Source organism: Tachyglossus aculeatus, chromosome 11 (assembly GCF_015852505.1).
Source record: "Tachyglossus aculeatus isolate mTacAcu1 chromosome 11, mTacAcu1.pri, whole genome shotgun sequence".
Taxonomy (NCBI): Eukaryota; Metazoa; Chordata; class Mammalia; order Monotremata; family Tachyglossidae; genus Tachyglossus; species Tachyglossus aculeatus.
In genome coordinates, this window is record NC_052076.1 from 2,073,671 (window position 1) to 2,100,253 (window position 26,583).

At 53.8% G+C, this 26,583-nt stretch overlaps 1 protein-coding gene and 1 non-coding gene across 2 annotated transcripts; both read right to left on the reverse strand.

The window, feature by feature from the left end:
• Positions 1-9,051: 9,051 nt before the first annotated feature.
• Positions 9,052-26,323, reverse strand: PSD4 (pleckstrin and Sec7 domain containing 4). The gene is made up of 16 exons (XM_038753754.1): positions 26,256-26,323; positions 17,961-19,063; positions 16,400-16,475; positions 15,791-16,154; positions 14,241-14,441; positions 14,007-14,087; positions 13,768-13,880; positions 13,413-13,471; positions 13,013-13,102; positions 12,726-12,769; positions 11,838-11,998; positions 11,624-11,694; positions 11,311-11,474; positions 10,592-10,736; positions 10,294-10,437; positions 9,052-9,993 (listed from the first exon to the last, which is right to left on the reverse strand). The coding sequence occupies exons 2-16, from the start codon at positions 18,933-18,935 to the stop codon at positions 9,733-9,735; spliced, it is 2,949 nt and encodes a 982-aa protein (XP_038609682.1). The 5' UTR covers positions 18,936-19,063; positions 26,256-26,323; the 3' UTR covers positions 9,052-9,732.
• LOC119935432 lies at positions 25,342-25,450 on the reverse strand. The gene has a single exon (XR_005453315.1). It is a non-coding gene; the product is annotated as a U6 spliceosomal RNA (small nuclear RNA).
• Positions 26,324-26,583: the final 260 nt, after the last annotated feature.

The window sequence follows — 26,583 nt, forward strand, 5'->3', positions numbered from 1 at the left end:
TATGTTTGTACATCTTTATTACTCTATTTATTTATTTGTGCATATCTATTCTATTTCTTTTATTTTGTTAGTATGTTTGGTTTTGTTCTCTGTCTCCCCCTTTTAGACTGTGAGCCCACTGTTGGGTAGGGACCATCTCTATATGTTGCCAACTTGTACTTCCCAAGCGCTTAGTACAGTGCTCTGCACACAGTAAGCACTCAATAAATACGATTGATTGATTGATTGATTCCCTACACCCCCCGCCCAGAGGCCTGTGAGAGCCATCTGGAACCAGGCAACTAAGGAGATACAGGGCAGACTTCCACCCCAACCCCAACTCCCTCATTTGACACCATGCCCCCTTTCCTTGCGTCAGACGGGCCCACCCAGAGCCCTTTTCGAGCTGGGGAATCTGGGCCACGGCCCAGAGAGGGTCTGGCACCTGCCGAGGTCACACAGCGCATGAAAGGGACCGGCCCGAGGACTCGCCACGTTTCGCAGGGGCGGCGATAGGGAACGGAGCTCATGAAGGCGACAAGACAGGACGAGAGCCATGGCTTTTTCCAGATTTGGTGAGTGATTAAAAAGCCGCCCATCTTATTTTTCGTTGTCTCTATTTCTCTCGGTTTGGGTTCCTCCACAGGACTCTGGCTGTGTGGTCTCATGGAGGGCTTCTGTTGTAATCATTTGAGAACTCCTACACTAGCTCTGCTGTTGGTCCAGTGGAAAAAGCACCGGTCCCTGGGCTCTAGTCCCACTTTTTCTTCTAGGGCCGTGCCATCACTGATGAAAGTTTTTGACAGAAGAACCACCCGGAGAAGCAGCATTGCCCAGTGTAAACAGCCCAAGCCTAGGAGTCAGAGGACCTGGGTTCTAATCCCGGTTCCACCACCTTGGGCAAGTCACTTGACTTCTCTGTGCCTCAGTTTCCTCAACTATAAATGGGCGTTTAATGCCTACTTCGAGTGAGCCCCTTATGGGACAGGGACTGTGTTCGACCTGATTTCCTTGTACCTTCTCCTGTGCTGAGAGTACTTGACACATAGTAAGTGCTTAGCAAATTTCATTAAAAAAAACCCTCTAAGGTGTTCAGCAGGGAGGAGCAGCCCGGCAGAAATAGTGGGGAAAAAAAAGCTGGCTGACAAAGGTGGATAAGTCTGCAGTGCTACTTCCGCAGCAGCCTGCTGGTGTCCCACGACGCAGCATCTTACGCTGCAGTCACTTTGGTTCATAAATAGAAAAAAGAAATCCTTTTCGTGCACTTCACAGCGTGCTCCATCCCTGCCTGCCAACTCACTCGTGGCATTCCATGCTCCAGCGGTAGCACTACTGGAAGGGCTGGAGAGTGTGAGTGATACTGCGCAAACCTCTAGCCCGTAGTCAGTTCCTCAGCCTGGGTTCTTGGGAGTTCAGCTCTGGGGAAGCAGTGTAGCCTAGTGGAAAGAGCACAGGTCTGGGAATCAGAAGACCTGGGTTTTAATCCTGGTCTGCCTCTTGCCTATGTGATCTTGGGTAAGTCACTTCTCTGTGCCTCAGCTTCTTCATGTGTAATCAATCAATCATATTTATTGAGCACTTACTGTGTGCAGAGCACTGTACTAAGCGCTTTGGAAGTACAAGTTGGCAACATATAGAGACGGTCCCTACCCAACAGTAGGCTCACCGTCTAGAAGTCTAAAACACAGTCTAAAACAGGGATATGTGGTGATAATAATAATGGTATTTGTTAAGGGCTTAGTATATGCAAAGCACTGTTCTAAGCGCTGGGGAGGTTACAAGGTGATCAGGTTGTCCCACGGGGGGCTCACAGTTTTCATCCTCATTTTACAGATGAGGTAACTGAGGCACAGAGAAGTTAAGTGACTGTGAGCCCACTGTTGGGTAGGGACTGTCTCTATATGTTGCCAATTTGTACTTCCCAAGCGCTTAGTACAGTGCTCTGCACATAGTAAGCGCTCAATAAATACGATTGATGATGATGAAGTGACTTGCCCAAAGTCACACAGCCGACAGTTGGCGGAGCCGGGATTTGAACCCATGACCTCCGACTCCAAAGCCCGCGCTCTTTCCACTGAGCCACGCCGCTTGTAAAATCTGTTCTCTCTCCTTCTTAAACTGGGAGCCTCGAGATTATCTTGTATCTATCCCAACATTTAGCTTATAGCAAGGGTTTAACAAATACCACAAGTCAGAGCCAAGGCTCATTATGTCGTTCCCAACTGGAGACTTCGTCATCATCATCAAACTAGACCTTGGAATGCCTGCCCTATGCCACCACATTTGCAGTTTATTTGGGGCCTGACAGTAGTTTGTCCTGTCAAAGGTGGGGGCCTCAGGTGTAGTGTCCATTTTAGACCTGTTTCCTGCTCTATTAAATCTTAGTTCCATCCCTGTGCCCTAAGCCAGTGGACGCTTAATAGATGCTTTCAATTTGATACCAGTTTGTGGAAGAAGGCAGGACTGGGGTTAGGGCAGCAGGTGCACAGATGAGGCATTTCTGCTGATCTAGAAGCTTCAAGGAATGAACCAAATTTCAAATTCAATAAGGAGGAAAAACATCCATTTGAAGGTCCACAGCCCCACTCCCAGACACCCTTGGCGGACTGTGACTGCAGTCGTTTCACTGAAACAAAGACAGCGCAGCAAGACAGCGGTAATTCCACATTTAATAATTCCCCTGCTATGGAGCTTCACATCTCACTTCTCTTCACTCGTAGGAAAGTAGTGGATAGACTAGAGACACTCCTGTTTTACAGGCCGGAAAACCAGACAGGAGAAGAGTATGGTTTTCATTTTCTTTACTTTTTGTATGGTTTTCATTTTCTTTACTTTTTGTATGGTTTTCATTTTCTTTACTTTTTGTATGGTTTTCATTTTCTTTACTTTTTTGAAGCAGCGTTAGTCCATAGAAACTTTAATCCATCAATCATATTTCGTGAGCCCCTCCTGTATGTGGAGCATTGGACTAAGTGCTTGGGAGAGTAAAGAGAAATAGAAAGCAATCCCTACCCTTAAGCTTACAATCTAGAGGGGAAGATGGACACTAAAGCAATAAATGGGAGGAATAGGAAAAAGGCGATACGTAGATTCATTCATTCATTCATTCAATCGTATTTATTGAGCGCTTACTGTGTGCAGAGCACTGTACTAAGCCCTTGGGAAGCACAAGTTGGCAACATATAGAGACGGTTCCTACCCAACAGCGGGCTCACAGTCTAGAAGGGGGAGACAGACAACAAAACATACTAACAAAATAAAATAAATAGAATAAATATGTACAAGTTAAATAAATAGAGTAATAAATATGTATAAACATATACATATATACAGGTGCTGTGGGGAGGGGAAGGAGGTAAGGCGGGGGATGGGGAGGGGGAGGAGGGGGAGAGGAAGGAGGGGGCTAAGTCTGGGAAGGCCTCCTGGAGGAGGTGAGCTCTCAGTAGGGCTTTGAAGGGAGGAAGAGAGCTAGCTTGGCAGATGTGCGGAGGGAGGGCATTCCGGGCCAGGGGGAGGACGTGGGCCAGGGGTCGATGGCGGGACAGGCGAGAACGAGGCACCGTGCGGAGGTTAGCGGCAGAGGAGAGGAGGGTGTGGACTGGGCTGTAGAAGGAAAGAAGGGAGGTGAGGTAGGAGGGGGCGAGGTGATGGAGAGCCATAGATGATACGTAGGTGAATTATCTACATTACATTAGTGTAAAGGTTCTGGTTTGGCCTTTACCATTTCCCTTTAATCAGGAAACAATATTGGGAAAACACTGTATCCTCTCCAGGTTCGCCTCCCAATCCGGGGCTTCTGTAGGGCCTCAGTCCTTCTTGGGGGCTCCCCTTGTTCTGTGTCATTTTAACTGACCACTCACCTATCCATTTTACTAGGAGTGCCCTGGGGTTTTCTAGACTGTGAGCCCGCTGTTGGGTAGGGACCGTCTCTATATGTTGCCAACTTGTACTTCCCAAGCACTTAGTACAGTACTCTGCACACAGTAAGCGCTCAATAAATACGATTGAATGAATGAATGAATGAATTTTCACTATTCCCCATTGTGAAACTCTTTAATCCCACATCTGCCAGGCCTCAGCTCTCCCCATCGTTTTCAAGGCCCTCCTAAAATTCTACCTCCTACAGGAAGCCTTCTCTGCTTAATTCTCATCACCCCAGGTCAGCTCCACCCAACAGCTACCATTAGCATTCATGTATCTTCTGCTCATATATATTTGTGCAAGTTTACATGTTCAATTTATACTCAATTATTTATTTAGTTATTTGTCATTCGTATTTATCCTGATATATTTTTTGATGATATTTGTTAACTGCTTACTATATGCCAGGCATTGTTCTAAGTGCTGAGGTAGATACAGGGTAATCAGGTTGGACACAGTCCCTGTCCTACATGGGGCTCATAGTCTTAATCACCATCTTACAGATGCAGTAACTGAATCACAGAGAAGTAAAGTGACTTGCCCAAGATCACACAGCAGACGAACGGTGGAGCCGGGACTAGAACCCAGGTCCTTCTGACTCCCAATCCACTAGGCCACGCTGCTTCTCTTACATTATAATACTACCACTGGTTATATTTATTCCTCCTCCTGCTCCCAGTATTTATAAAGTAAATTTTGTCTGTCCACCCCATTAGATTGCAAGCTCCTTGAGGACAGGGAACTTGTGTTTTGCTTCTGCTGTTACTCTCCCAAGCACAAGGTACCATGCTTAACACTCAGTAGGCTCTAAATAAATACCATTATTATTGTTGTTGTTGATGATGATGATGACGATGTGATCCTTGTGCTCCTCTTGGGAGAGGCTTTCTTATCCAGGCTACCCTACGTCACTCTGTGCCCCGTTGAGGATCAATCAATCAATCAATCAATCGTATTTATTGAGCGCTTACTGTATGCAGAGCACTGTACTATGCACTTGGGAAGTACAAGTTGGCAACATATAGAGACAGTCCCTACCCAACAGGGGCTCACAGTCTAGAAGGGGGAGACAGAGAACAAAACCAAACATATTAACAAAATAAAATAAATAGAATAGATATGTACAAGTAAAATAAATAGAGTAATAAATATGTACAAACATATATACATGTATACAGGTGCTGTGGGGAAGGGAAGTCTTTTAGACTGTGAGCCCACTGTTGGGTAGGGACTGTATATGTTGCCAACTTGTACTTCCCAAGCGCTTAGTACAGTGCTCTACACACAGTAAGTGCTCAATAAATACGATTGATTGATTGAAGGGAAGGAGGTAAGACAGGGGGGATGGAGAGGGGGGCGAGGGGGAGAGGAAGGAGGGGGCTCAATCTGGGAATAGGATAGTTGGGGAAGGGACTGGAAAGCCCAGAGCAACCCGTGACACCCTCAGGCTCCAGAGAGGCAGCAGGACTGAGAGTCAGGATACCTGAATTCTAGTCCCTGCTCCACAACTTGCCTTCTGTGTGGGCTCTGGCAAGTCACATAACCTCCCCTGGCCTCAATTTCCTCATCTGTAAAAAGAGACAAAATACCTGTTTTCCCCTCACAATTAGACTGTGAGCCCCAGATGGGACCGGGACTGTGTCTGATCTGATTATTTTCTATATACCTCAGCACTTAGCACAGTGTGTGGCAGGTAGAACGTACTTAACAACTATCATCATCGTTGTTATTTTTAGGAGTCCTTATTATTTAGCCAGAAAATCCACCTGCCAGGTGCCTTTGTGCATAAAGGAACAATGGGGTCCTCTAGTGGCTAAAAGACACAATTGCAGTAGCCCTTTTAGTAGCCCGTTTGACTTGAATATGGGGTGAGGGGAAGAGTCTTGAGACCATATAATAATAATAATAATGGCATTTGTTAAGCGCTTACTATGTGCAAAGCTCTGTTCTAAGCGCTGGGGGGGATACAAGGTGATCAGGTTGTCTCGCGTGGGGCTCACAGTCTTAATCCCCATTTTACAGATGAGGTAACTGAGGCTCAGAGAAGTTAAGTGACTTGCCCAAGGTCACACAGCTGACAAGTGGCGGAGTCGGGATACGAACCCATGAGCTCTGACTCCAAAGCCCGTGCTCTTTCCACTGAGCCACGCTGCTTCCCTCGCAACTTCGGACCATATCGCTATAAGTAACTAATATTACTACTGCCCATCCGCCAAGCTAGCTCTCTTCCTCCCTTCAAGGCCCTACTGAGAGCTCACCTACTCCAGGAGGCCTTCCCAGACTGAGCCCCTTCCTTCCTCTCCCCCCTCGTCCCCCTCTCCACCCCCCAACTTACCTCCTTCCCTTCCCCCCAGCACCTGTATATATGTATATATGTTTGTACATATTTGTTACTCTATTTATTTTACTTGTACTTATCTATTCTATTTATTTTATTTTGTTAGTATGTTTGGTTTTGTTCTCTGTCTCCCCCTTTTAGACTGTGAGCCCACTGTTGGGTAGGGACTGTCTCTATATGTTGCCAACTTGTACTTCCCAAGCGCTTAGTACAGTGCTCTGCACACAGTAAGCGCTCAATAAATACGATTGATGATGATGATGATACTACTCTTGATAAGCACTCTGCTCTAGGACCTTCTGCCGCAGGTCCACTCGGGCCCAGGAGTGGGAGGATATGGAGTCCTGTCGGACACCAGCTCTATTAGTAGCGCAAGATGAGAGTCTAGGGACAGGAAATGTGGCCTGCACACCCCGTTGGTAAACTTCCAGCACACAAGGCTGAGGAAGAGCCTAACAGGAGAAGGAGGAATCTGGGAGAGGGACCAGGACCGCTCACCTCCATTTCAGCTCGGGAAACGAAGCTAAAGGTGGGAGGTCCAGGGCTGGGATGAAGGCTGAGCGCACCCTGTTTTAATCAATCAATCAATCAATCAATCAATCAATCATATTTCTTGAGCACTTACTGTGTGCAGAGCACTGTACTAAGCGCTTGGGAAGTACAAGTTGGCCACATCTAGAGACAGTCCCTACCCAACAGTGGGCTCACAGTCTAAAAGGGGGAGACAGAGAACAAAACCAAACAAAAATTATGAAGGGAGAGTTTAGTGATTTCCTGCATGCTGAATTCATGTGGACTCAAAGGATCAGAAAGTTTGAGGAGTTAGCTGGGAAGACCACTGGCAATTTAATAGGGAATTAAAACCCTTCCAGTAAATCGCAGAAAAAGAAATTGTAGCATCTGGAAATATCATGACTAGAAAGGGGTCGTGTCCAGGGGTACGTGGTCTTCACTAAGACTTCCCCAAAAGTCACATTTAGGAGTGGGAAATGGATTAGGAGGTTTCTGTTGTGTAGTTGCATATGATGTCCGTTTTGTTTGCCTACACAGCCTCTATTTGGACCATTTTAAAGGAAAAATATTATTGACTAATGAGGCTTTTGAGGCCCCTCCCAGGGATAAGATTTTCTTCTTTGCTGAGGACTGGCAATGAACTGACCCTGGTCAGGGTAGAAGTGCCGAAGTAATGGATGAGGAAGAAGCATTGAAATAGGAAAAGAAGAGAGAAGAGGTGGATGGGAAGGGGGGAAGAGAGAGAAAGAGAGTCAAAGTGATTGGCATCTCCAGTTCAGCTCTCTCAGTTATGCCCGTTTGAACACTGTTTTGAAATGACTCTCTGGCCCTCAGATAGGCTGATGGTCCCATGGTCCCTACTATATTCCCCCACCCATGGCTCCAGGACCCCAGTAGTCCCAGTTCGAAAGCTGTCCCCTCCCCATTGTAAATACCCCCATATCTGGTCCTTGCTGTGTTATTTTCCCCCACACAAAGCCCCCTGACCTCCCCTATTGGTGCCGCCAACTCCCTCTCTTCTTCATCCTCCCTCAGTGCCCTCAGCCCTGTCCTTACCATAGGCCAGAGAAAGACTAGGGCTAGGCCAGGGTGGTGAGGAGAAGACTGGGCCAGAAAGGCAGGTGAGGCAGGGAGTCGCAGAGCCTGAGCAGTTGCCTCTCTGGCTGTTGCACTTGGCTGGCCAGAGAAAATAACAGATCCTCTCCTCCCCACAGTTCCTAGCTCAGCCCGCGGAGCACACTGGGGAGGAGCAAAATAGCCGGCACTCCATGCTTCAACCTGGGCCTGGGCTGGGTGGGGGGCAGCCATCCCTGTGGATTGAATTCCTGCCGTGGAAATGGCCTACTCAGGGGAAAAGTGGTGCTGGGAGAAGGAAGAATTGAGGGGCAGGGACTGTCCTAGGAGACCGAAACCACTGCCCCGAGGGGAGTGACTGCTTGGTTTCTTATCAGCCCATCCTCAGTACTTAGGCAGATATTTAATTATATGCATGTTGAATTATTTATTAGACTACCTCCCGTAAGTAGTAATATCCTCTTCCTTCGTACTGCTCCATCTATTCATAAATAATTATTGTCGGTCCCCCATTAGACTGTAAGCTCCTTGATGGCAGGGAATGTTTCTTGCTTCTGTTCTACTAAAAAGAGTGCTTAATACAGTGCTCTACACTTAGTAGGTGCTCAGTAAATATCACCAATTGACTGCATGATAGAAAGGCAGGAGGACAGAGCTGGGGAGGCCATTAGCCCCATGGCAGGCCTCTATCCTCAGCCAGGTAGGGGGGAAAGACAAGCTGTGAAATTATCCAACCCCCTCCCGGCTCCTCAGGAAACCAAGAGTCCTCACCTCCCAGAGCACCTCAGCCCTTGACTCTGCTGAGTTTTGGATGACTCTTGATGCTTTCTTCCATCACCCTTCCCTCCCGCCCCCCTCATAAACCTCTGCTCTGCCCTGCTGCTTTCTGAACCTTGTTGCTAGGATGGGGCCTACCCCCACCCCCCAACTCCTTCCCTCCAGCCAGGCCAGCGGTGGGGGGGGGGGGGGTCAGGGGTGTCTCAGCCCCCCCAGCTCCTCTCCCAAGTTGTTTCTGGCCATGTATAGGGATTCCCCTGTAGCCACTGTTGACCCCTTTCCCAACCTCTTTCCAGGCCAGCTCAGAGTCAGCCACCTGATCCCTTGAGGGCAGGATGCCAGGTGGTTGCACCTGCCCCTCAGTGCGGTGGACCACGGGGACCCTTCCTTCCTCCAGCTGCCTGAAGCCCCTCCACGCTCTCCACACATGAGTTTATTGGTCAGTGGTTTATTGATGGCACCTCACGCTCCAGAGTCCCAGCCGTGACGTGTCCCGTTCCCCCTTCTTTAGGGAACGTGAGTCGCCAGGTTCCCACTCTGGGGCAGAGGTTGTGAGAGGGCAGAGGCCAGGTCTGGGGTGGAGCCTGCAGCCGGCTCCAGCTCCAGCTGTGGTGTCTTCGAGGGGTGCCAGGTAGGCTTCTCCATGCCCAGAGCTCAGACACCTTTGCAGTGCCTGGCTGGTCCAGGCCCGGGCAGGTAGAGAAGGCTTCCCCCGGCGCAGGGTGAGCACAGTCCCAGCCAAGCAGCCAAGCAGCTAGTGGCCTCCGTGCTGGAGATAGGGGTGAGAATCTGGGCTCTTGGGGCCCCTCCCCAAATGCTTCTGCTGCCTTCGAAGGGTCCAGAGAAACGAAGGGCAAGGAGGAACTGTGGGGGGGAGCCAGGGCTGGAGGCCCAAGGCCGGAGGGAGAGCAGTGTCCCCGGCCCCCACTCTGCCCCGCCCAGACTGCTCCCTCTCCGGGGTCTCCATCCAGAGACCCCACCAGAGACCCCGCTGGAGAACAACCCAGGGCAGCGGTGCCGCCTGGCAGCTAAAGAGGGAATGGGGCAACGGGCCGTAGGGAGCGCAGAGCAGGTTGAGGTGTGTGGGAGGGAGGATGGCTGTGTCCAGAGGTTCTGCGGGAGCCCCAGGCTCACTCCTGTTGGCGGTTGCGCTTCGGGATGATCTTGCGATACGTCCTCCTCTCCGAGATGTTGCGCTTCACCTTGACGGTAGTGGGGGCTTCATCCTGGTGCAGCGAGGGGCTGGAGTGGGACTTTTTGAGGCTGGGCTCTGGGTTCTGGGCCACCTGGGCCTCATCTTCCAGCCGGGCTTCCCAGAGCTCCAGGTCGGCATCCGGGCCGTCACGCAGTCGGGTGACCAGCAGCTGCACGTAGGTCTCATAGCGGGTTTTCTGCAACGTACACCGTCCCCCAGCTTTCTCTTAGGCTGGGACTCCCTTTCTCTTACTGTGGTTCCAGAAAACTACCACTCCCCAGGGGACTCCCGATACCCACAACCCTCATGGGACTGGCCAACACACTCGGACCCCTGAATGATGGAGCCAGGGACATGGGGACTGGCAGGGCGTCCCTGAAACCACCTAACCCGGGCCGGTGCCATTGTCCTGCTGGGTGGAGGGAGAGGTGGGCAGACCCGGGCCAGGCTGAGATGAGGGGGTGAGCAGACATGGGGATGGGGGTGACTCTCCTACCTCGTACTCCAGAAACTCCTTCCGCAGCCTGAATTCCTCCAGGTCGCGTCCCCGGCCACGGCGCTCAGGGAGAGTCCTCTGAAGATCCAGCAGGTCATCAGAGGCGGCGTCTAGGCAGCTCTCATGGCAGCGGTGCTGCTCTTCCTGCCAGGGACGCCCCACTCATCTAAGCTGTGGGTGGCCTGGCTGGGGCAGCCCTGATTCATTGTCCCCCTCCCCAACCCCTCGGGGACCCTCTGGCTTCCCCAGAACCCCCTGGGCACCCCCTCCCTCTGCCAGGACCCCCCAGGAGCCACACCAGGGAGCTCTGGGCCGGGCCGGTGGGCAGGATGGGCCGGATGAACTTGCGCTGCGAGCCGACGGCGGCGGGGAAGGGTGGGGATGAGTACGTGGCGGCTGCCAGGTTGATGCGGATGATCCAGGAATTCATCTCCTTGGCTGTGCTGTGGGAGACCCCGGGGTGGGGGAGGGTGAGGGGTTAACACCCACCCCAGCACCACCCACCTTCCGGGGGACCCCTCAGAGGATCACAGGAGGTCTTCCGGCCCCGAGGGGCAGAGGTAAAACTCGAGGCGGACCACGTGGCCCCCAAACCTTGGGGTTTGCTTGTTGTGGACAGGGAATGTGACCATTTATTATTGTATTGTACTCTCCCAAGCACGTAGTACAGTGTTCTGCACACAGTAAGCAGTCAGTAAATACGAATGAATGAATGAAACACCAACTTCTGGCCACCAGCACCAGAGCACAAGAGTGTCGTGCCCTCTCCCCGCACCGCCCATCCACCGTCCAGGGCGGGCGCACGGTCCGGGCAACTCAGGACTCTGTCCGATAGTGGTACCAGGACGCTTGTGGGAACAGTTGGAAGTTGTCTCCCTGGGCTACCAGGGGGGACAGCTGGGCCCCCAGGGGAACAGGAAGGGGTGAACCCATGCCCGGGAAGGCCGGGGCTGGTTCGCCTACCCCGTCCGCAGTCCCACCCGTGATCCCCCCAGCAGGGAGCGGTTGAGGACTTACGAAGCCTGGAAGAGGTAGAGGCGCCAGTCCGCTGTGCGCAGCTGGAAGACGTGTGGTCTCTTGGTGTAATGGTCAGCTGGGGCGGCCAGTGCATGGTGTACCCCCACCGCCTCCTCCATCAATGGCCCCACTGGGTTCCAGCCTTCCGGGCACGGCTCCTCTCCCTACGGGTCCGGGCCCGGAGCGGAGGCAGGCAGCCGGGGTGGGTGGAAAGAGGAAAGGAAAGGAGAGGATCACGGAAGGGATAAGGAGAGGAGACACTGAGGGAGGAAGGGGAAAGAGAGACTGGACTGGGGTTACGGCGGCCCATTACCTTCAGGAAATAGAGCACCATCCCCCGGAGCAACGTGTGGAACATCTTCCAGCCCCGTTTCCCCCACGGCGCTGCCCACAGGGGAGCAGCGAGGGATGGAGAGAGAGAAAGAGACAGTGGTCAGGGACCCATGCACGGTCATCCCCAACCGAGGGGCCTCCCGTGTGCACACACTTGCACGTGTGCACGGTGCCCCGGGGCCACCCACACTCACTCTTCTTCCCATCAGCATCCGCGTGTATCTTGCGGGCCAGTAGACCCTGCTTGTAGGTGGGCGCCGTGAAGTCATGTGACAGCTGCAGGAAGGGATTACTGGCTTTCCGGCCGAAGGTGGGGGGTGGCCTGGACTTCTCTGGGGGGGCGGGCTCCTCATCCCTGGCAGTAGAAACCAATACCAAATGGGTCAGTTCTGGGGAGGTCTGAGGGTGCAGGTGCCCAGGGAGCCCACCAGTGGGTACCTGGAGTTGAATGGAGACATGGGACTAGGGCCCGGCGGGGGCAGAAATGTTGCCTCCAGCCATGTTGAAACAGATTCCACGGACCTTTCCTCCTCCCAGCTCCATGCTCCCCCAGGCTGGAAGGTGGGGTGGGCATCCAGGAGGGCAGCCAGCACATGATTCCTTCAGATATCCTGGGGTCCTCATCAGAAAGAGAATCCCAGACTAGATGGACCAGGGGTGGGGGTGGGGGGGTGGTCCGAGCATGGCTCCGTTCTGTTTTGATGTTCACCGGAGCCGCACCTAGCTGCCTCCTCCCTCCCTCCCTCCCACCAAGGACATCAGGTCTGGAGAAATGCTTTCTCGGAATGAAATTCTTCCACGTCACTCTCCCTTTCCTCCTTGGCATACCCTGCTCCTCCCCAACTCCAATTCCACAAGTTTCTCCTTCTCCCACTTTGGGAAGAATGGAGTTGACCTCTGCCATGCTCCTCGGGCCGGGGAAAATATGGTAGGGCCTTTCACTGTAAACTCTGAGCTGGGCAGGTGCCAGGGTCATCTCTGGAACTTGGAAATATTCCTGTCCCTGGGACACGAGGGGCTGCTCCCTGGATTTGGGCTACCCGATGGAGCTGGGGTGTGATGGGGAGGGGGAAACCACTTACATGGCCCACTCCAGCTTCTCGTTGCGGATAGACGTGTACAGGGTCTGGAAGAAGCAGCAAGAGGTTAAGGGGAAGGGGGGAATTCTCTGCCAGGCCATCTCCTCCTGACTGGGCCTCCCAGAAGCCTCAGAATCCCAGAGCTGGGGCTCGGGTTGAATTCCCATCTCCACCCTGGCCATGTAGGGCCAAGCAGAGCCGCAGCCACACCCGCCGAGATGCCAGGGAAAGCGGCCTGGTGCTGGAGCGTAAGCCCTCTGAGGGTGGACTAGACTCCTAGAGCTTCGTACCTTTAGCTGCTCCTTGGGGAAGTTTCCTCCATCCCTCATGCCATCCAGATTGGTTATGAATTCCTGGCAGCTCATGCTCCTCCCGATGTTCTGGATTAGCGTGGCCATGGAGAGACACAGGAGGCATCAGGACCATGCCTCTGACCTTTGACCCTAATCCCACGAGCCCAATAAATCTGCCCCTGCTCCTTAAGACCCCGGGGGCCCTTGGAATCCCATTCCTGGGGACCTGCCTGGTGTTTGGCTTGTGGATCTGGGGATGTCTCCCCTCCCCCAAATACCCTTCTCTTACAGCCCAGCTCCTGGGCCCCAGGAGTTTGCTGCTCCTCCTGAGCCCCCAGAGAAGGCCGGAGCGGACCCCTCCACCGGCCCACTACCCTGTTTGCCTGCCCACCCTCACCTGCCCATGCAGATCGGTGTTGAGTAGCATCAGAGCGCAGGTCAGCGTGTGCACTGAGTCTGCGGGAGAGAGAAGACGGAGAGTCAGTGGGTAGTCTCCAGCATGGCCCCCAGAGTGGCCAGGGGCAGATTTAGGTCTTTGCCCTCATCAGGCTTTGGATCCCCGGATGAAGCCCCTCTGGGAGACTCACTCCCTGCCACTGGCTGATGCCAAGATGTGTTTCTCCCCCGGCCCCCCACCCCCAACCCCTGGGATCTCCCCAAGAAAGCCGCAGCTCCCCCCACCCATTCCCCAGAAGCCCAGAGGAGTCCCTACGGACGGCCAGGAGTCCTGCAGCCCCAAAGGCCATGCCCACCTGCTGAGGAGAAGGCTTTGGGGTTGCAGCGGTGGTAGCGCTCCGAGAAGCGGCAGAGGATTCGTTCCCGCTCCTGCGTCTCACCGGTCAGCACAAAGGCCTGGAGGAAGTGCCTGATGGCGATAGGGGCAGGGGTCTGGGTTAAGCCCCCCAAGGGCCAGGCTCACTAACCCCACTTGAGCTGACACTTAGCTTCCCCCCACCCCCAACCCCCACAGCCCAGAACCACCAGGCATTACCGAATGGCACGGTCCAAGCTCTGGCCGCCAAACTGAAAGAAGGACAGGTACTCCTCGGCCACTGCCCGGCTGAACTCGTTGCTAGGAAGGAGAACGGAGGGAGAGTGGGGTCTGAGGGCCAGGAGGTCAGGTTGAGGTCGGAGCAGAACGGGAGTGGTGGGAATGGCCACTGCCCGGGCTCCACCCCTCCTGGCTAGGACCGGGTAGAACTCTGAGCCCCCGGCCCTGACTTACTTCTTCCGCAAGTAGGCGGCCACATCCGATTTCCGGAAGCCGTCCAGGTGGTAGAGGCGGGTGGCTAAGCACCGGGCCGCTTGGAGGTCAGGGGCCACCCCATTAGCCACCTTGTCCGTTGTTTTCTCCGCTCCGCCTGCTGGCCTCAGCTCCTCTGGCTCTGGCTCAGGGTCCGCCTGGAGCTGGGGGGTGGGATGGTGCCTGGAAGAAGATCCATGACCCTGGGCTGCAGGAGGCTCACTCAGGGGGCAGGCTAGACTGAGACGTTACTCCCCAGGAGCGGGACTGGATGTCCAGCTTCTGCCCACTTCAGTCCCCAACTTCAAATCTCCCAGTCAATCATATTTATTGAGCACTTACTATGTGCAGAGCACTGTACTAAGGGCTTGGGAGCTTACAGTCTAGAGGCCCACAACGGCCCCGAGGCCAGCAACAAAGCCCTGGGGGTCTGACCCAGTGTCCAGCCTCCCATCCAGGGATGGCTCAACCAGGCTGGGTCTAAAAGATGCTCAGCAGAGTGCCCTACACACCCTCAGTGCCTAGAACAGGGGGTGCCCAAGCCAGTGCTCTGCACAAATTAGGCACCCAAGACGAAGTTCTGCACAGAGCACGTGCCCAGTATTCATTCATTCATTCAATCGTATTTATTGAGCGCTTAGTGTGTGCACAGCACTGTACTAAGCGCTTGGGAAGTACAAGTTGGCAACATACAGAGACAGTCCCTACCCAACGACGGGCTCACAGTCTAGAAGGGGGAGATGGACAACAAAACAAAACATGTAGACAGGTGTCAAGTCGTCAGAACAAATAGAATTCAAGCTAAATGCACATCATTAACAAAATATTTACAAGTAAAATAGAGTGTTAAATCTGTATAAACATATATACAGGTGGTGTGGGGAGGGGAAGGAGGTAGGGCGGGGGGACGGGGAGGAGGAGAGGAAAAAGGGGGCTCAGTCTGGGAAGGCCTCTTGGAGGAGGTGAGCTCTCAGTAGCAATACAGCTATAAATCCCTGCCCACAGCAGGCTTACAGTCCTCAAACACACACACACACACACACACACACACACACACACACACACACACACACACACACACACACACACACAGCTTTGTATCAATATCTGTCCCTCCCAGGAAACAAATCACAACTCTCCAAAATTCATCATTTCTTGACAGCTGATACGTTATTGTTATCCCTGTCCTATTTCAATGATAATTTTCAGCACAACTCTCCCAGGTTTCCCAGAAACAGTGAAGCAGCAGTTCGGTAGGTGTGGCCACACCTCTTTCCTCATTAACAAAGGAGGCAAGGAAATCTAGCACAGCTCTCTGCATCCACGGGAGCCCAGGAGAACGCTCTGTATAAAGTAGGTCTCAGTCTTAGTGACGCTGCAGATGGAGAGACCAAGCCCAGGAAGATGGGAGAGGGGTAAAGAGGAAGGGGAGTGCCAGGGGGCCTTGGCACGGCTCTGGGAGGGGCAGTGATCCCAGCATCTGACATCAGCCCTTACCTGGAGCCCATGGGAGGAGACTGGGGTTGACTTACCCTTCGGAGGCTGCTGGATGGATTTCCCATTGGATCTGCCCAGCTTCCTTCGAAACAGCCTCCCCTGTGGGCTCAACTTCACGCTCTGGGGTCGGGGACCCACTCCCGACTGGGCTTTCCGGCCCGGCACCTGCTTCTTCCAGGGAGGAAAGGTTCGGTGGCTCTGGCCTCTCCTCGGAGAACGGTCTGCTAAAGCCCTGAGCCTGCAGGCCGGCGCTTTCCTCCCGCGTGAGGCCAGGGGTGAAGCCGCTGGTCTCTGGGGTCACAGGGCCTGGCGTGTCCCAGGGGTAGTTCGGTTCCAGAGATGCTGAGGGGGCCGGGATGGAGGGGGTGGGGCCCTGCAGCAGCCCCACAGAGGCCTCCCCTGAGGAGAAAGTCAGAGTCTGAGCAGAGCCATCCCTGAGTTGCAGAGAGGTGGGGCAGGCCTCCAGGCCCCAGCACGGGCAAGTGTCTCCCCTCTCCCCTCCTCCTTCCCCCCTCCACCTGGCCACAGCCTCAGTGGGTCCTCTCTCTGAGCACCCCCTGCCATCCCCTCCTCGGACCTGGGGCATCTCCCTCCCTTCCCTCCCCCACAGCCCCCCATTGCGGGGCAGGGGGGTGGTCACCCACCTCTCCCAGGAGAGTAGAGGAGCATGCAGCTGGAGGGAGGCTCATCCATTTCTTGACTTAGGGGACAGCTCCAGTCCTGGCGGTAGAATTGCAGTATTTCTGTGAATGGGGTGAGGAGTGGGAGGAGGGAATCTTCTTCTCCTTCTATCTTGGCACTCAACTGGGCAGCTGGCACTACCTGCCTGCCTCGTCTCAGTCAGGGGGGACCTGATCAGGGGGTGGCAGAGGGAGGGAGGGGCAGACAGTTGGGCAATCTTGTCCCTTTCCACGGCCCTCTGAGGGGAGGGCTGGGGTGAGAAACCTCCAGACAGGGAAATGCTAAGGGGCATATTGGGTACCTGTGTGCCCTCGGGTAGTGACTAGGCTCCTAGCATGGAGTCATGCCAGTTTTGGGAAGCCAGGCTGCCGGGGGAGAGATGAGCAAACCTGGGCCAGAGCTGTCCATGGAGGGTACTAAGGGCCCGAATCTCCTCCTGGGAACCACTTAGCGGCCTGGGCCCACCAGCCCACCCCGTGGCACAGCCCTTGGGCTGGCCAGCAGGCAAGTGCGCCAACAGCTGCCAGCAGCTTCCTGGGAAGGAGGGGAAGGAGGGGAAGGAGGGGCTGTGCTCTGAACCTGGGTGAGGTCAGATTGAGGTCAACAGGCCCCTCTCTGCTCTGGGTGTTCATCCCATGCCTACCACCGAACCCCCAGTTGTTGAGGCCTCACCTCACCAAAACTTTCTGGGAGAGGGGGAGCCACCAGATACCTCCAAGCCTTCTCCTTTGGCCGCCTGAGAAGGGGAGGGCTGGGGTCACTGTGCTGCTCCTGGTGCGGGGGCAGGGGCAGAGGGAGTGCGGTTATTATTTAGGGCAGGGAATGTGTCTGTTTATTGTCATAGTGTACTCTCCCAAGCGCTTAGTACAGTGCTCTGCACAGAGTAAGCACTTAATAAATACCATTGAATGAATGAATGAATGAATGAGACACTCCTAAATGGGTGTTTGGGGCAGGGGAATTGGGCTGCAGCCAGAATTGAGGGAAAAAGCCCTGCTGTCCCCAGGGCAGAGGGCTGTGCAAGCTGGGAAGTCTCTGCTAGAATCACTGGGGGCTCCTCCTGCAAAATCATCTTGGGTCAGTGAATCCCATGAGTTACATTAGGGTCCCCCCACCCCCAAACAGAAAGGTTGAGGATAGTAGCTAATACCGGAGTGGAAATACCCAGAAAAGCCTGCCCTTGCCTTCTCTTCCCTGGGCCAGAATGGGACTTAGGCTTCAGAAAAGGGGCTCCCATTTAACCTCTGTCAGGTCCAAGGAGTCACCGGAGCAGGTTACCAAGGGCGAGTGAAGGGGAGCATCCTCTCTACAGATTTTCTAGGTCAGGGGAGGCAGCTTTCTTGTCCAGAGGCTTTAGGTGTGTGGAGACAGGGATGGACTAGTTGACCTCTTGACATCCTGCCGGAGTGGCTGTGTAGGAGGCAACCTGGTGCTTCCAGGAGCCTGAGGCATAGCTGGCGGGTGGGGGGGCTCCTGGGAGTCTGCAGGGCCATGGGGGCCTTCTCCCCACCCATCCCCTCTTACCTCCACCACCTTTGCTGCAGGAGCGGGGATGGTAGCCGGGAAGCGAGGCTCCTCCTGGGGCCAGGAGTGAAAATGCGATTTATAGGTGGGCACAGGGAACGGGGGAGGGGACTCACTGTCCGGCTCCACATCAGTGTTCACTCTGCTCTGCTCAGTCTCGAGGTCCCAAGCCATGCGTTCACCTTGGAGAAGCCCTGGGCTCCCCATCCTGGGGCAACCCCGAGGGGTCCCCTCCTCTTCAAGGGTGGGGCCTGGGCCGGCCTCCCCCTCTGCAGAACCCCAGAAGAGCAGTTCCTCCGAGACCCCTATGTCGGAGTCGGGACTCTCCAGGAAAATGGGATTGTCGAAGAAGAGGCTCTCTTCCTCTTCGCCCCACTCTGGGTACAAGCCCTCCGGCTCCTCCCTGCAGCCACCCCTGCCCTCCTCAGCCTCGCTGGCGTCCTCCTCCGAGTCCTCCACGATGTTCAGGGATGGCTGGGCTCCCGGGCTCGGGTCCGGCGAGGAGTCGGAGGCCTTGGCAGAGGACGAGAGGCAGCGTCTCAGCTCCTCCCGGAAGCTCTCTGTCTTCTCCAGTTCCTCCTCGAGGTCCAAGACGCACATCTGGGCCTGCAGGATGCCGGCCCAGAACATGACCTGGGCGGAGCTGCTGGAGCTGCCCCTCGGCCTCCCTCCGGCCCCTGGCTGGGGGTCCGCCTGTGGTGTCCCGGGCAGGGTGCCCCGCTCCATAGGAGGGGGACCCTCCCTCTGGAGGCACCCCATGGCCCCATCCGGGAGAGAAGGTGCCAGCCCCTCAGGGGGCATTGAGGGGAAGCCAGAAGGGTCTTGGCTCACAGAGCAGTGAGGATGGAAGGAAGGTGCCGTGTCTGGTATGGGCCCTGCAGACGGCTCCTGGGTGTCAGCCTCCTGGTCTCCCCCTCCGATGGCCAGGAGGAAGTCCAAGGGTCCCGCGTGGCTGGAGTGTCCCATGTCATCCATCTCCCCAGCGGCCACACAGGGCCAGGGGCCCCTGGAGTCACCTCTATCACAGCCCCAGCAGGCCCCGACCGAGCTCCATCCCGTTTGCGAAGCAACGAGCGGGGCATGGGAGAAGTCTCGTCTCGGCTCTGCAAGGCCAAAGCAAACACAGGTTAACGGTTAATGGGGGGCCAAGCCGGCCGGGCCGGGACCGCCCCCGACCTACGGCCAACTCTCCCAGCAGCTCCCGAGGGAGCCGCCGCCAGGGCCAAAGGGCAGGTCAGCCGCATCTTGGTTCAAGGAGGGGCGTCGGAGACGCGTGGCTTCTCTGCCCGGGTTCATCCTCAGGCCTGGGCTTCTCTCCTTTGGGGATAAACTGTGACCCTCTAAGGTCTAAGGGTCAAAGGGCTAATGTATACTGGAGGGAGGTCTTCTGGCCAACCGGGAGAGTCAGAGTTAGATCCGGAGCCCCAATCCCCACCTGCTGCCACCAGGTTCTTGAGTTACAGAGCTCCCTCTCCTGCTCCTGCTCCCTCTCTCCTACCTCCACTCCTGCTCCCTCTCCTGCCTCCTCTCCCGCTCCATCTCCTGCCTCCTCTCCCGCTCCCTCTCCCTCCCCAGTTCCCTCTTCCTCTCCCACTCCTGCTCCCTTCCTGATCCTTGGGGACTTTAACATCCATTGCGATGTTCCCAACATTCACTCATTCAGTCGTATTTATTCATTTAATCATTCATTCAATCGTATTTATTGAGTGCTTACTGTGTGCAAAGCACTGTACTAAGCGCTTGGGAGAGCTGCCCACTTCTTTTCACTCCCCAAGTCTGCTGGCTTCCTGCTCCACCCCCCTTCCCCCGCGTCTTAATGTGGAGCCCGTCACAGTCCCATCTCAGTTCTCTCACCTTCATTCCCCACCCCCACAGAGGTCTCCACCTGTAGAATCCCCTCCACCCCACTTGGATTCCTTACCAACCCTCCCTTCCATTAGTTTATATGATGATAATGGCATATATTAAGCACTTACTATGGGCAAAGCACTGTTCTAAGTGCTGGGGAGGTTACAAGGTGATCAGGTTGTCCCACTGGGTGCTCACAGTCTTAATCCCCATTTTACAGATGAGGTAACTGAGGCCCAGAGAAGTGAAGTGACTTGCCCAAAGTCACACAGCTGACAATTGGTGGAGCCGGGGTTTGAACCCATGACCTCCAACTTCAAAGCCCGGGCTCTTTCCACTGAGCCATGCTGTTTATATTCTCCCCCAGGACTGGGCTCATATCTTCTCTCTCTATTGCATTCTTCTTTTAAATTCCTTTTAAATTCCTTTTAGACTGTGAGCCCACTGTTGGGTAGGGACTGTCTCTATATGTTGCCAACTTGTACTTCCCAAGCGCTTAGTACAGTGCTCTGCACACAGTAAGCGCTCAATAAATACGATTGATTGATTGATTGATTCTCTCCAGTGCTTAGTCAGTGCGCGGCCTGCAGTAGGCACTCAAGCAATACTATCATTGGGTTGATGTACAAATCCACACCTTCCAAAGTGCCCTCTGTGAATTTCACACCCCCAGCCCCCAGTCCTGGATCTGCCCTACGGACCCCTTCCTCTGCTGCTGTATCTGGGCTGCAGAAGTGCTGGAGCATGATACCTCCTCTCCCTTCCTCCTTAAACTGTGAGCCTTGGGTGGGACAGGGACCCAGTCTGATCCGATTACTTTCCACCTACACAGATGTTTAGCACAGTGCTTGCCACATAGTAAGTGCTTAATGAACACCGCAATTAATAGCAATAATGATAATATTTGCACATCCACCTTTCCATTCTTTTTCCTCCTATCTGCAAGTTATTGGGAGTCCGCCTTCCCTGTTAGATTGTAAACTCTAGGGAAGCAGCATGGCGTGGCCTCGTCAAAAGAGCCTCAGCCTGGGAGTCAGAGGACCCAGCTCCACTGCTTGGCTGCTGTGTGAGCTTAGGCAAGTCACTTGACTTAATAATAATAATATTGTGGTACTTGCTAAGCACCAGTAAGTGCTAGGCACTGCACCAAGCACTGAGGTGGATACAAGCAAATTGGGTTGGACACAGTCCCTGTCCCACAAGGGGCTCACAGTCTTAATCCCCATTTTGCAGATGAGGTAACCGAGGGCCAGAGAGATGAAGTGACTTGCCCAAGGTCACACAGCAAACAAGTGGCAGAGCCGGGATTTGTCCCATATCCTTTCCCATGTCGTGCTCTATCCAGTAGGCCCTGCAGCTTCTCTGTGCCTCACTTGCCTCATCTGTAAAGCAGGGCTTAAGACTGTGATCCCTATGTGGGACATAGACTAGGTTCCATGTGATTGGCTCATAGTAAGCACTTAACAAATATCATTAAGAAAAAGCAACCACAAAAAAAACCCCTCTATGAGGGCTGGGGTCATGTCTTCTACCTCTGCTGCACTCACCCAAATGCTTAATGCTATGCTCTGCACTCGGTAAATACCATTGATTGACTAATTGATTGGGTAGGGACTGTCTCTATATGTTGCCAACTTGTACTTCCCAAGCGCTTCGTACAGTGCTCTGCACACGGTAAGCGCTCAATAAATACGATTGATGATGATGATAATAAGCAAATCCACACCTGGTTAGATACAAATGCTGTCCAACTCAGGATTCTGTCTCTGATGGGAATCCCAGGGCTCCTGGAGGAACCATATCCTGGTTGCCATCCTGGATACCCACCCCCTTAACTCTTCTTGCCTCTCCCTTCATGACCCAGCCTTCACCATTGGTTTCCTCTCGCTCTTTTTTTTTTAATGGTATTTGTTATTCATTTAAGCGCTTGGGAAGTACAAGTTGGCAACATATAGAGACGGTCCCTACCCGACAGTGGGCTCACAGTCTAGAAGGGGGAGACAGAGAACAAAACAAAACATATTAACAAAATAAAATAAACAGAATAAACATGTGTAAATGAATAAATAAATAAATAAATAAATAAATGGAGTAATAAATACATACAAACATATATACATATATACAGATGCTGTGGGGAGGGGAAGGAGGTAAGGTGGGGGGGGTGGAGAGGAGAAGGAGGGGGAGAGGAAGGAGGGAGCTCAGTCTGGGAAGGCCTCCTGGAGGAGGTGAGCTCTCAATAGGGCCAATCGCTTACTTGGCTTGTTAATCGCTTACTAGGAGCCAGTCACAGTACTAAAACCTGGGGTAGATACAAACTAATCAGGTTGGACACAGTCTGTGTCCCACATGAGGCTAACAGTCTAAAGCCCCATTTTACAAATGAGATAACTGAGGCACAAAGAAGTTAAGTGATTTCCTCACACTTTTGACTTGTGGTCTGTCCACACAGCAGACGAGTGGTCTGCTTAGTACAGTGCTCTGCACACAGTAAGCGCTCAATAAATACGATTGAATGAATGAATGGTGGAGCTGGGATTAGAACTCAGGTTCTTCTGACTCTCAGGCCTGTGCTTTATCCACTAGGCTGTTGTCCCCTCCACTCTAATAATAATGATAATGGCATTTATTAAGCGCTTACTATGTGCAAAGCACTGTTCTAAGTGCAGAGGGGGGTTACAAGGTGATCAGGTTGTCCCACGGGGGGCTCACAGTCTTCATCCCCGTTTTACAGATGAGGGAACTGAGGCCCAGAGATGTGAAGTGACTTGCCCAAGGTCACAAGGCTGACAGTTGGCGGAGCTGGGATTTGAACCCATGACCTCTGACTCCAAAGCCCGTGCTCTTTCCACTAAGCCACACTGCTTCTCTGAGGGCTCCAGCCCTCCCTTGGGCGACTGGGGTGGAGCCTGGACCACACAGCCCCTCTGCTACTCCTCTTCCCCCTCTGCTACCCCCTCCCCTCCCCACAGCACTTGTGTATATCTGTACATATTTATTACTCTATTTTATTAATGACGTGTATATATCTATAATTCTATCTATTTTGATGGTATTGACACATCTACTTGTTCCGTTTTGCTGTCTGTGACCCCTTCTACACTGTGAGCCCGTTGTTGGGTAGGGTCTGTAGGTTGCCGAATTGTACTTTCCAAGCGCTTAGTACAGTGCTCTCCACACAGTAGGTGGTCAATAAATACGATTGAATGAATGAATGAATGACTACTGAGATTGGTAGGACACGTCCTCTCTTCCCCTCACCACCCCAGATTGAGCCCCCTCCTTCCTCTCCCCCTCCTCCCCGTCCCCATCCCCCCCGCCTTACCTCCTTCCCCTCCCCACAGCACCTGTATATATGTGTGTACGTATTTATTACTCTATTTATTTTATTTGTACATGTTTATTCTATTTATTTTATTTTGTTAATGTTCTGTTTTGTTCTCTGCCTCCCCCTTCTAGGCTGTGAGCTCGCTGTTGGGTAGGGACCGTCTCTAGATGTTGCCAACTTGGACTTCCCAAGCGCTTAGTACAGTGCTCTGCGCACAGGAAGCGCTCAATAAATATGAATGAATGAATGAGTGAATGAATGAATGAATGAGTGAGTGAGTGAGTGAATGAATGAATGAATGGATGAATGAATGAATGAATGAATGAATGAATGAATGAATGAATGAATTAACGAATGAAGTCCCGTCCTGACGTCAGGGGAGGCAGGCGGCGGGTTCAGTGCAGCCCCACAGGTGCCCACCAGGGGGCAGTGAGGGGTTCTCAGCCGCAGTCTCTCCGGGCTCCACCAATCAGCGGCCTCTCTGCTGGGGCCACGCCCACTTCCAACGCGGAGGCCCCCCCCATCAATCAATCAATCAATCAATCGTATTTATTGAGCGCTTACTGTGTGCAGAGCACTGTACTAAGCGCCCGGGAAGCACAAGTTGGCAACTAGTAGAGACGGTCCCTACCCAACAGCGGGCTCACAGTCTAGAAGGGGGAGACCAAAACCAAACATATTAACAAAATAAAATAAATAGATATGTACAAGCGTGGCTCAGTGGAAAAAACGCGGGCTTGGGAGTCAGAGGTCATGGGTTCGAATCCCGCCTCCCCCACAGGTCTGCCGTGTGACCTTGGGCAAGTCACTTCACTTCTCTGTGCCTGAGTTCCCTCATCTGTAAAATGGGGAGTAAGACTGTGAGCCCCACATGGGACAACCTCATCTCCTTGTGTTCCCCCCCAGCGCTTAGAACAGTGCTTTGCACATAACAATAATAATAATAATAATAATAATGACATTTTTTAAGCGCTTACTATGTGCAAAGCACTGTTCTAAGCGCTGGGGGGGATACAATGTGATCAAGTTGTCCCATGTGGGGCTCACAGTCTTAATCCCCATCCTTACAGATGAGGTCACTGAGGCTCAGAGAAGTGAAGTGACTTGCCCAAGGTCACACAGCAGACTTGGGGCGGAGCCGGGATTTGAACCCATGACCTCTGACTCCAAAGCCCGTGCTCTTTCCACTGAGCCACGCTGCTTCTCAAATACCAACATTATTATTATTATTACAAGTAAAATAAATAAATTATTTATTTAATAATTAACCCACCAGGGGTGGGGAGGGCTCGTGGGCCCCCCCCCCGACCCCAACTCACCCTGGAGAAACCGGTTCCGCGTGGCCGTGGGAGCGGAGCGGCGGGAACCGGGCTCCATCCTCCATCCTCCATCCTCCATCCTCCCCTCGCCCCTTGCTTCCCAACTTTCCCTTTCCTGCTGCCTCCCAGGGCCACGGGACTTCTGTGGCAGATGCCGGTGACTCAGACCCGGGTACCCCCCTTCTCCATCCTCACACAGGGGAAGGGGCCACCCCGGGAAAAGCCCCCAAGCTACTTTCCATTCATTCAATCATATTTATTGAGCGCTTCCTGTGTGCAGAGCACTGGACTGAGCGCTTGGGAAGTCCAAGTTGGCAACATCTAGAGACGGTCCCTACCCAACAGCGGGCTCGCCGTCTAGAAGGGGGAGAGAGACGACAAAACAAAACACATTAACAAAATAAAATAGAATAGTAGTTAGAGAAGCAGCGCGGCTCAGTGGACAGAGCACGGGCTTTGGAGTCAGAGGTCATGGGTTCAAATTCCGGCTCCACCACTTTGGGCAAGTCACTTCACTTCTCTGGGCCTCAGTTACCTGACCTGTAAAATGGGGATTAAGACTGTGAGCCCCACGAGGGACAACCTGATCACCTTGTAACCTCCCCAGCGCTTAGAACAGTGCTTTGCACATAGTAAGCGCTTAATAAATGCCATTATTGTTAAATAGGTACAAGTAAAATAGAGTAATAAATATGTACAGACATATATACAGGTGCTGTGGGGAGGGGAAGGAGGTAAGGCGGGGGGGATGGGGAGGGGGAGGAGGAGAAGAGGAAGGAGGGAGCTCAGTCTGGGAAGGCCTCCTGGAGGAGGTGAGCTCTCAGTAGGGCTTTGAAGGGAGGAAGAGAGCTAGCTTGGCGGATGTGCGGAGGGAGGTCATTCCAGGAAAAATATGGAACGCTTCACGAATTTGCTTGTCATCCTTGCACAGGGGCCATGCTAATCTTCTCTGTATCATTCCAATTTTAGTATATGTGCACCTGACAGAGCTGCCCCTGGGATCCTGGACTCCTGGGCTCCTGGGTCAGGCCTGGGCTTTCCCTTCTCCACCCTCTCCAGGGCCACCGTGGGGGTCAAGCTGTGAGCCCCCTGAGGTCCCCTCGACCTCTTGCAGTTCCAGGATGGTGCAACTCTGGAGGGGAAAAAACCCAAGAGGCTTGGGCCCTAAGACTGTGAGCCCACGGTGAGCCCACTCTTCTAGACTGTGAGCCCACTGTTGGGTAGGGACTGTCTCTATATGTTGCCAACTTGGGCTTCCCAAGCAGTTAGTACAGTGCTCTGCACACAGTAAGTGCTCGATAAATACGATTGATTGATTGAGAGCCTGGCCCCCAGGACGGTGCGCCTGGCAGGCCGGCCGCAGGCCCGAGACAGAATGCCCCCACCCCTCAACCCTAGGACTGCTGTCCTCGTGCTGTGCCGGTGTGGACCCTCCCCCAGCTCCCTCCTGGTGGTTCAGCCTGACACCACCCCCATCTGCCCTGACCACAAATACACTCCAAATCCTAACCCAGGTGGCACGGGGGCCAGGGAGGGCCCTTCCGGGTGGTGGCACTCCAGAGGGGAAGTGGGCGTTCTCCGGTCTGAGCGGCCACAGTGGCCTGGTACCGGGTGGGGTTTTAGGGGTTCCCGAGGAGAGTGGGGAGGACGATGATGGAGGGGTCAGCAGAGTTTTTGAACAGGCTTCTGCTCCCCTTCCTGGCAGACCCACCCCCAACCTCGGGCGCTCCAGATCATTCTCCCTCCCCCGCCGCATCTCTTCCCGGCCCACCCATCTCCAACCCCCGCCGGGTCCCTCACCTTCCAGTTCTGAAGGCAGCGGGTGGCCTAGCCCTGGGGAGCCAGTACGGGCAGCCAGCTGCCCCAACCTATCGTCCCTTCCTGGAAAGGGCGGCGCCAGCAGCTTCCGCGTCCCCCACAGCTCCTCATACCTCACCACCCTGAGGTTCCCCACTTCCTGCAGCAAGGTTCAAGCTTCTCCCCTGCCCCCATATGGCCCCCGCCCCACGCAGATGCAAATGGCCGTCTCATCCCTTCCCCTTCTCCTTCCCCTTCTCTGTCCCTCTACCCCTAGCCCTGGGCGGTGGGAACGGTTTGAGGTTTCCTCCAGGCCCTGTCTCATACAGGC